Below are 10,787 nucleotides of genomic sequence, written 5' to 3' on the forward strand. Positions count from 1 at the left end.
AATAATTTTTTAGGTTTAGCTTGTGTAGCTTCATGCTCTTATGCCATTGTCTCTTTTTGAGCCTTTGTGTGATGGCAAGTTCCACCTTCTACCCTTCAGACGCTTCTAACATTTGTAAATGCTTTGTGGTATACTTATAGAAGCTCATTTGGATTGCTTGTTCATGCATTGTATGGTGTTTATCCTTGATGTTTTCATTGCCAAAGGGGGAGAAATTATGCACTATACTACAAAGAAGAATCTTGCATAAATAAAAGTTGTTCATTGTCATCAAGGGGAAGAGAAGAATGTTCTGGTTTTGGCTTGGTGAGAGAAGAATGTTCTGGTTTTGGCTTCAGGCTTTTTGCATTCCATCTTATGCTAAGTGATCATGTTCTTATTTTTCTTTGGTTTTCGATCACTTATATATGTTAATTGGTTTATGTGCTTCAACTCATTCTTTGTTTTTAATGTGTGTTGTTAATGGACTCATCAAGTGGAAGATTAAGAAACCAATTGGATTTGTACCTGGTTTGTATGTGATGAGTCATTGACAATGTCTAAATTGAGTTGAGTTTGGTTTACATGAGCTTGTTTATGCATTATTTTGATTGTGACTAACCAAAGATGGAGAGAAAAATAGAATTAACGATTTTTGTCTCTGAGTCTGGAAAAATTGCACTCACTAGATGGTCCAATGTTCAGTGAAGTAAACACACCAGATGGTCCGGTGTTTAGAAGGTTTTCACGCTGGAGTATTTCAAGACAAGGCAAAAATTAAAGTGTTCACCGGATGGTCCGGTGCTAGAGTGAAGTGCACACCGGACTATTTTCCTGGAGAAGTTGAAATGGTGTTTCTGGTGGTTGTACACAGTGGATGGTCCAGTGATGAGTAGTTATGCACACCAGATGCTTCACCAGAGCATTTTTTAGAAGTTTTCCCTCGACTCAGTGGAGAAAGAGTTTTTGTGCACATACACCAGAGTATTTTCCAGAGTTTTTGCATTCGTGCAATGGAAGATAGGATTACACACCGGATGGTCCGGTGCTCAAAAGAAGTGTACACTGAATCCTCTGGTGTTCACGATTTTTTAGAGATGAGCATTTCTACAGTAATTTTTTATTATGACTAATTAGAGATGAAATTGGAGAAATATGTGTGCTTGTATTGTCATGTGTAGGTGATGGATACAACTTGATGGTCGACGGCGAGATGATCGGGGCTAAGTAGGGTTCTTAGTGCCGGAAGATCAAGGAGGTCGAGCAGAGTCAAGGGTGATCCTAGTTGTACGTGTGAAAAGGCAAGCAAGGAATGAGATAATGGATGCAGATGGCATGTTGACAAAGTCAAGCGAAAGGAATATCGGTGCAAGTGACGACCCAAGGGATCAGGAGCAGGAGAGACTTACAAGTGGTTAAGATTGCAAGACGAAGTACACACGTCGACATTATGTGAGTTGCTTAAGGTGTAAGGAAGTGACGTTGAGTCACTCTTTGAAAAAGCATGTGAGATGGTTTAACGGTTTGGCCTCAAAATCATGGAAAAGTGTAAAGTGCACGTGACATCATCACGAAACATGCGTTGAGACAAAGCTAAGTCTTCAAGGTTCCACAACCGCTCGATGGACGAGCAAAAAATTAACAAAAATATCCTCGATGGTTGATAGGAGTATATTGAAAAAGGGAGACATATTAGGAATAATCTAGAAAACTTAAGGGGTCAAGAAAACTAGGCTATAAATAGAGCGGGAGGGCTGGTTGGGCCCTTTGAGCTAGCCATTAGATAGTTATATGCTAGGGTTTTAGAAGGAAAAGGGGAGTGCTTAGTCAATATATTAGGTGAGAGCTTTTGGTATGCAAAAATACTTCATAATCTACTGAAAATATGGTGTTCCTTTGCAAGTAATGAAATTTATGTTTACTCTTATACTTGTATTCATCTCCTTCTAGTTTTCCTCTCTTAGAACCCTTGCTTGATTACAAGTTTTTCGAGTTTTGTTATGATATTTGTTTTTTTTTTTGAAAAGCTGAATTTTTTTTTCATCATGTTGGAGTAGTTATTCTTGTTGCTAAAGGGATAAGAATTATATATGAGTTTATCTTAAACCATCCCTTGCTTCTAGATGATCAACTTGGAGACTCTCTTTACCCGATGTCTATTTATTCGAATCTTAGTGAATCAAGTTGTAAGCTTTTTATGGTTATTACTCTTGGAATTGATTTCTATGAAACCGAGTTCATATTCACTTATGAGAGTTGTGCTTTTTTTAGAGATTTTTATTGTGTTTTATTTCCATTGGTTTGTTAATTTCGCATGTTGATTTTAAGGTGCGTTGGATGAGAAAATTATGATAGATCATTTAAAAATTTGATAAACCTCATATTCACCTCCGCTCTAATCGTCTTTCTAAATCCTATACGTTATAGTTTCAGAAGTGCCAAAGGCTCCCCTCAAAAGAGAAGTGCCAAGAGGCAAGTAGAGACGTAACTGTGATTAGACATTTGTAACATAAAAATATATATAAATCCACCCAAGTCTCCTGAAAAAACAAGAATTTATAGGGGGCTCGTGCTCTCGTGGGTTCTCTCTGAGTCCACCCCTGGAGGCAAGAGCTATACCAAATTAGGCAGAATGGGACGTGTTGCTGCGCTCGTCTCGAATAAATGTATTAATGAAATGTTATATGATTTGTACGTTGTATTTGAAGGGTAAAATTGATCTTTTTTATTTTTTTTGTTATGGACACACTCATTGAAATGTTGTGATTATAACTTTTATTTAATACATCAAGGGCCATGGATCAATTATGTGTTCTTTTCTTGTTGGGTATTTATGTGTTAAGCTGATAAACTGACATCGGTGTAATTCTTTTATCTAATTTTTATCTATTTTTATCATTGTTGTTTTTAAGTATGAATTGTCAATGGTGAGGGAAGTAGATCCGGAATTTTGACACGAAGAAATTGCCAAAAAAATCTTCGTTGCGCCTGCAGGCCGAGAGAGAGCCGGGGAGGAAGACCATGAGGCTGAAGAGAGAGCTGACGAAAAGCACACCCAACTGATCAGTTCTCCGACTTTGCTACTTGGCAAGAGCAAGAGTCTTTGACTCATGCAAGGTGGGAGTTGAGATGGAGCGAGAACGTGAGAGAAATATAGAAGAAGGAGGTGGCGAGGATTTTTTGGGTCGGTGGCTAGTAACAGGTAAGAAATATTAATTTGAAAAATGAGGTAGCAGTATTTTTTTTGGGTCGGTGCCTGGAGTTTCCGGAGGAAAACGCTGGATTTTATTTGGTCTCACATGCATGAAAGAATAAATGAGAGAAGTATTAATTTGAAAAATAAGGTCATGGCGATTAAAGTTTCCAGCAGCAGCTAAAGTTTCCGGAGGAAAACATCGGATTTTATCTAGGCGTACGTGTATGAGGAAATAAATAAGTGAGATATTTTTCGCCAGTGACTAAAGTTTTTGGAGGAAAATACCATATTTTATCTAAGCATATGTGTATGAGGAAATAAATAAGCGAGTTATTTTGTTGATTTTTTAGAATGAAATAATTTTTTTGCTAAATATCTGAGAACATTAGTTACTATATGGTACAGTGTTTTCACATACAATATTTGATGTCATGGCAATACGATACAGTAGCTCCAGTACGTTTTCTTATTTTTGGTGCTTGCCTAAGCTCGCGGCCTGTTTCTTTTTTATACTCTGAAGACTTGTTAGTATCAGAACTCGCTGCAACATACTGTTCCGCTGACAAGGAATGAAGTGGCGGGGTCTAACTGTCAACACAGGAGCTACAGTAAGAGAGGATTAAGAGCGCGCGGATTCCGCCCTGCATAGTAGTATAGTATTGATTCGGCATAGGAAAGCGTTGGCGGTTTTAGGTGGACAGACATTATCTTATCACAACAGTTCCCGTAGAAAATTAAAACTGCACTCAACATAGAGTAGGACAGTTGAGTCAGCGTCAACGATGGCATTCGATTGGCTAGTTTAATCCTCTATTTTACTCACACTACTGATGTTGACCCACTCTTGCCATCAGCTCTAAGCCTGGGAGGAGGAGCTAGTAGGTACTTCCATTCCACCGATCAATTGACCAATTCGCTGCTCCCTTCCCACCAATCAAGGGTTCAAAGATCAAATTCTCGGTAGCACCCCCACCCCCGGGTCTACGGCAAGTTCATTCCAACTGAGCTTTATCCTAAACTTCTACGCTGATCTTACTTCAACTAATCTATATGTCATGCGTGGTAATTGGTAAAGTGATGAGTATTACTTTCTTTGTGAGTTATTAGTAAAATATACTCCCTCTGGCCGTAAATAAGTAACATAATGAGAAAACAAGTGAAAATATGTATTAATTTATTTATGATGAGTGATTGATAAGTGTGTTGTTTTAGTTTGATGATTTTTTAACTACATGGACGTGTATATATACTGCTATTATAATTATGGCTAACCAAAGTTGTAAAGAAATCGAGTTAACGTATCTGTCTCTAAGTCCAGAAAAATTATACACGTCGGATAGTATTGCGCTCTGGAAGTCGAACACGGTGGATGGTCCGACGTTCGGACCAAGTACACGTCGAAAAATTTCAAGATAGAGGCAAAACTTGAAGTACACGCTGAATGGTCTGGTGTTAAAATGAAGTGAACATCGGAGTATTTCTTGCAGAGAGGTTGTAGAATCGGCTCTGGTATACTTGAACTTGCCAGATGGTCCAGCGGTAAAGGATTGAACGCCAGATGCTTTAACGGACCTTTTCTTGCAGAGAAGATGCAAATGATAGTCTAGTGGCAGTGAGCTCGCTGGATGGTCCGATGATGGGTTGAAGAGCACGTCGGAGCATTTCTTGCAGAGAGGATTGCAAGTTGTCCGGTCTGATGGTTCACACACTGGATGGTTCGGTTCTCAAAAGGAGTGTGGGTTGGATCATGTGGCATTCACGATATGTTTGAGATGTTCTGATCAACTAAGAATTTTGATTTGACTAACCTGTGATGGAGTTAGAGATGCATGTGTGCTTATTTCGTGTTGTGCAGGTAATAGATGTAACTTGACGGTCGATGACTAGATAATCTCGGTCAAGCAGGGTGCTTAGTGTTGGACGATCGAGGAAGTCGAGCGGAGTCAATGGTGATCCTAGTTGTGCACATAGTGGTCAAGCAAAACATGGAAGGATGGATGAAAAAGGCGTATTGACAAAGTCAAACGAAAGGGATGCTGGTGCAAGTGACAAGACGGTCTGAGGAAGCGGGAGCGGGAGAGACTTGACATTGATCAAGATCGCAAGACGGAGTACATGGATCGTCATCGGGATGCTTGCTTGATGTCAAAGCAAGCACCTGTGAGTCATGCTTTGAGAAATGTGCAAGACGGTTTCACGATTTAGCCTTAAAACTGTGGAAGAGTGACATGCACGTAGCATTATCGTGAAGCTAGCATTGAGGAAAAGCATATTATGAAGACGTCACGGCAGTTCGATGGATGGAATGAAAAATAGACCAAAATACTCCAGTGGTAGGTAGGATGATATTGTAAGCAAGGGGTATTTTGGAACAAGAAAACTTAAATGCTAAGCAACCTTTCTAGATCTATAAATAGAGGGGTAGAGGTATAGAGAAGGTTGAGCCAGCCATTTGATCTTTGAGATATAGGTTTTAGAGAAAAGAAAATGAGAGCTTAGCCTTTGTAATATGTGAGAGTTTTTTGAAGAAAATTATCTTATAATCTGCCGAAAAAAGTTGTCCTCTGAAGGAAATAAAGAGATTGTTTCCTTCAATACTTGTGTTTATTTTCTTCTAGTCTCCTTCTATTGCCTCCTTGCTTTGTTGCGAGTTCTTCTTTTTGATGCAATTTTCGTTTTGGTTTTTGGGCTGAATTTTCAGCATCTTGTGAAGTCATTCTCTTTGTTACTAGAATCATAAAAATTACATACAAATGCATAGAAATAGGTTTTGAATTCATGTGCTTCTAATCCATCAATTTGGAGAGTTTCTTCTCTCGGTGACCATCTCTTCTTCTTTGAGTTGTCTTCTCTTATTTGCAATCATTTGTGGCAATATCTCGTAGGATGAGTATCAAAGTAACCTAGAGTTCATCAACTCCTATGAAAACTTTGCCCCGGAGTTTTTTTAAATCTAAGGTTTCTTTCGGTTTTGCTTTCGCTTATATTTTGAGTACGTTAAGTGATTAAATTATGAGAAAATTATTAAATTTCTAAAGAAACTTTGTGAGACGTCTATTCACCTCTCTTTTAGTCGTCGTTCTCGGTCCAACACACAAAACATATCATTTCAGACAGAGACACCGTTTTGTCACGATAATCTATGCCTGTCAAAAAAATAATTTGCTTAGGAGCGAAGCCAGTTAAAATCAAAGGAAAAGTATGTACGTGCAAGGGTGTAGGAGAAGTGTTTAGATGCTCTGTTAGTTTAGACTTCCGAGAACTTGTCTAGATGAGCGGAGATTAGTCGCAAACTTTTCGAATTGGAGGTGAAACTGAACTCATTTCGCTGTAACTCGACAGAATTATGGTAAACTCTGCCTAACCAAGCATGTCCCCTCCTCCATGTACCAAGTGGCTGAACCGCAAAATGAACTCCTACTCCATATACATGACACGGCAATTAAAAGCCTTGCCGACGCATGTTTAGCAGTTTGAAACCTCATGTTGTAAGTGATTATTTCTTCGCTGAACATGGTGCGCCGCAGCAGAAATAAATTGTCCGACAACACCATTAACATGCCAAAACACAGGGGATAGTAGCAAGAGCCCACACATGATGCATGCGTGCTACAGCCAAGGGCTTGACCGAAGGTGACCGGATCATGCATAATGCATGTCCAAGCGTAAGCTCGCACGTCACGGGCACGGCCGTCTGCTTCTAGATGCGCCTCCCCCTTCCACGTTCGCTGGCTTTGACGCTGTGCTCACCTAAAAACCCGAGCGAATCGGTCAAATGCTCAAATTCGCAAGGAACACCATGTGCCGAGGTCACAGCGAACCAAGTGATTAGCTGAAGAACAACACACCGACGACGTAACACCGTACGTGCTTGCTCGTAGGGAGCACACAGATCATATATAGCTACGGATGGTACAAGGTAATCTTGTGTTCTCCTCAGCCTCGTCAATAAGATGCGTCGTCACTGCGTTCATACGATGATCTGCATATGATCATGCAATTATAATTGTGCCGTTGATTCCGTACTAAGTAAATTATACGTAGGTACGTACAGTTATTTATTTACTCGAGCTAGTCATTACTGTTGAGGCTTGAGCCATGCACTACTGTAGATATTTTTGTAAAGACGGTTTGAAAACCTTGTATAGGATTTTTTTTTTGAATCATTGGTTCAAATATGAGCTATTTGTATTAATATTATGAACGGTTTCTATTTGAAGCTGTTTGTGATATTTTTTATTATAAATAGCTCTAAATATGAGTTGTCTGTATTAATATTACAGACGGTTTCAAATAAAAATCGTCCATACTAAAAGCGTCATACCACTTGTGTACACATCTCGTTATCTCTCCAGACGATTTTGTTTGGAATCATCTATGATAATTTTTGCATAGATTGCTCCATAAAATCATCTGTACCAAAACCTCTCACTAATTAAATCATTTATACAGTAGGGATGCATATATTAAGCCAAGTCTATTTCAGCTTGACTTGTAGTTGGTCAAGCAAAGGAGGCGTGCTTCTTCAAGCAAACATATGTAGCCTGTAGGTTGAACATGGTTTGGCGTCCTTAGCCCCTAAGCTAGCTTAGGGATCATCAATTATTTGGCATCTTGACCAGAAAATGTTTCTAAAGCAAGTCATTTCTTGTGGATAGAGGGTTCATGCATGTGCCACTATTTTGCTGTATGCATCAATATCCTGTGCAAATGTTGGACGCATGCAATTTTCATTTCACAGTTTCACACAACTTTACACATAAAGCTAGTAGTTCTTGTTCGGAGATGTCTGCCACTGTTTGGCTCCGACGAGCTCTTACTTTTGTTGTACGCCTTGTGCAACAAGCTGATATAATCCCGTGCAATTAAAAAAACCTCACCTTTGAGAGAGAGAGAGAGTATGTGTGTTTCGGAAAAAAAACGGCCGGATGAATCAACTAAAACATCGGTCGATTTTCTAACCTTTGGATGCGGGTTAGGGATTGTGACACCTCCTAAATCCCCAAAAATATCTCCTTTGACCCAAAAATGTAGAAGGTATTGTTGGGGATTCCCTATTTTTTCTGTTGTGGCGCTACTGATCTCTATCTTGACAACCTTCACAATGGACTTCTTGTACATGTCAAAAGCAGGTGCTTCTCTCCCTATTCGCTCGTAAAAAAAAAAAGTGTTTACAATGGAAGACATATCATTCTTGTTCTCTCATAATATATCGCTACTAGGGATTTCAATTTTTTTTTATAATTTTTTTTTCATTCACTAGCGAAAAGATTGAAATTTGCGAAATTTGATCAAAATTTTGGTTTTTTTTTGTCTTCTATTATGTGGGTCTCACATGTCATTGAATTTTTTAAAATTAAATACTTTGCTTTTCTCCAAAATCCATGAAATTTCACTGTTCTCAAATTAGAAAGTTCAACGACATAAGTTCAAGCATCGATCAGAGGGAGCAGCTAGCACGGCGGCAAACGCAGAACCGATGAGAAAAAGATACGAGACTGAAACCTAGCGACCGGGTTAATGTCAACACGATCTTCTGGGTGCAGTGGATCCTGGCAGCGCCCCATCTCCCCAGAAATGGCATGTGCTGAAATCAACGTGGATGCTTCCACCCACATGACACACTGAACGAATCGCCGGCGCCCGGCGCCTCCATCCATCCGCTTGGGCGGGCCGCATCCTCTTCGCAGTTTCCGCCGAAACTTCTCAGCGAGCTCGTGCTCCCGGTCGCCGCTTACACATGCTGCGTGAAAGATCAGCGTCGCACGCACGCACGCACGCCCGCCCGTGAAATGGACGGGGAGCGCGCTACGTGGCAGCCGAAATCCCCACCCGAAACAAAGATGGATCGCCGTGCGACGCGACCCGCCGGTCGAGCCGGTCGCTTGCCAAACCCGAGCCCCGGCGATGGCGACGACGACGACGACGACGCGGCGTTCTCCGGAGACCGCAGCACACTGACGCGGGCCCCACGCACAGAGCATTGTGGCGTGACAAGACCCGCCGGCGGGTGCTCCGCAAGCGGACGGATCAACAACGTTTCTTGGAAGGTAGGAAGCTCTCACGGGGCAGCCACCTTCCGGACAGCGACACGTCGGAGTATTAGGGACGTTGATCAGATGATCTTGTTAAGCTAACGGACGGTATCATCCGGTTGACCCCTCGCCGGGTCGCTATAAATGGCCGTGCTCTCAGCCATGTGGAACTCCTCTTCCGGTACCACAAGGAGCTAGCTAGCTCTCCTCCATGTCCATGGCGATGAGTGACACCGGCTCGAGCTTCGCGCAATGGGCCGGGCTCTACCACCACGAGCCCAGCCTGGGGCAGTCCACCGGCTACGCGGACGGCGTCACGGCCGACGCTAACATTGCCCCTGCCGCCGCGACGAGCCCGACGTCGGCCGGGTCTGGCGGCAGCCCGACCAAGGCCGGCCAGCAGCCCGGAGTAGAGGGGCCCCGGATCGGCAAGCCGGCGCGGCGGCGGCCCCGAGCGTCGCGGCGCGCGCCGGTGACGCTGCTCAACACGGACACCTCCAACTTCCGCGCCATGGTGCAGCAGTTCACCGGCATCCCCGCGCCCCCGGCCGGCACGTTCGCGGGGGCGCCAGGCGGCGTGCCGATCATCAACTTCGCCAACGACTATGGCTTCCCGCCAGTCATGTCCTTCGACCAACTACATAGGAGTCATACTCCTCCGACGCCGCTCCAGGACCAGCTCCGCAGGCAACAGCAGCAGCAGTACACCGGCGCGGCATTCAGTTACAACAACCTGCTGCAAGGCGGCGGAAGCGGCGACGTGTTCGCGCACGGGCTCGCGTCGGCGGAGGACAGGATGCTCCTGCAGAGCATGCAGGCGGCTCAGATGACGCACATGCCGCCGGCGCCCGCTTCTAACAACAGCGCCAATGGGTTCTTTGCTTGAATAAGTAACTGATCAAGGTAATGGATGCATGGAAGAGATCATGGAAAGGGGAAGTGATGATTAGAAACAAAAAAGATCAATCAGAGTTAACGAAGTTTCTCATGGCATGTGTTTAGTTTGCTTTTCTGCTTGTTCAATTGATGCAGTTTTGTTTACCGGCTGCAGAGATGTAAATACTGATGTACTAGTTTGTTGTACTCTGGTCACTCTCACGGATATTTTAGCTCATCTGAGTTCACTTCCGTGTGTGGTTGTGAACCTGTGAACTGTGATATCGATATGATCGGTGGCGAGGAACAGGTCTTGTTTTGATAGCGTCTGGTTGCCCTGCTCTGGAAGCAATCAAAGGTCGTGGCGGCCGCCGGCCGGCCAGGTGGCCACGCCGATCACATGTTGTTTTCGCGGGTTTATCAATGTGCAGGCGCTGCGGCCCCGTCGGGTATCTGCAGAGTGGTGGCCGTGGGGCCTGCAGGAATAAGATTGCATGCACCTTGCAAGCGTGACGAGTTCATGACCCCAGAGAGGTCAAGGTCAAAGTTGTCATGCAGCAAGTTTATACGAGTACTTGCTACATGGGCTCTGGAAAATGTAAAATCTGTAATGTGTGCACCGTTAATTCAGGCTTAGGAGTACAACTCTTTTTTTGTGCTGCTCTGAAATGAATTCCCTGTAATATAAACAAGCACTGCGT

General features: G+C 43.0%; 1 protein-coding gene across 1 annotated transcript; it reads left to right on the forward strand.

The window, feature by feature from the left end:
* Window positions 1-9,357: 9,357 nt before the first annotated feature.
* LOC133883218 (uncharacterized) lies at window positions 9,358-10,410 on the forward strand. Its single transcript, XM_062322456.1, has one exon. The coding sequence runs from the start codon at window positions 9,422-9,424 to the stop codon at window positions 10,094-10,096; it is 675 nt and encodes a 224-aa protein (XP_062178440.1). The 5' UTR covers window positions 9,358-9,421; the 3' UTR covers window positions 10,097-10,410.
* Window positions 10,411-10,787: the final 377 nt, after the last annotated feature.

The sequence above is a fragment of the Phragmites australis genome, chromosome 10, assembly GCF_958298935.1.
Source record: "Phragmites australis chromosome 10, lpPhrAust1.1, whole genome shotgun sequence".
Classification (NCBI taxonomy): Eukaryota; Viridiplantae; Streptophyta; class Magnoliopsida; order Poales; family Poaceae; genus Phragmites; species Phragmites australis.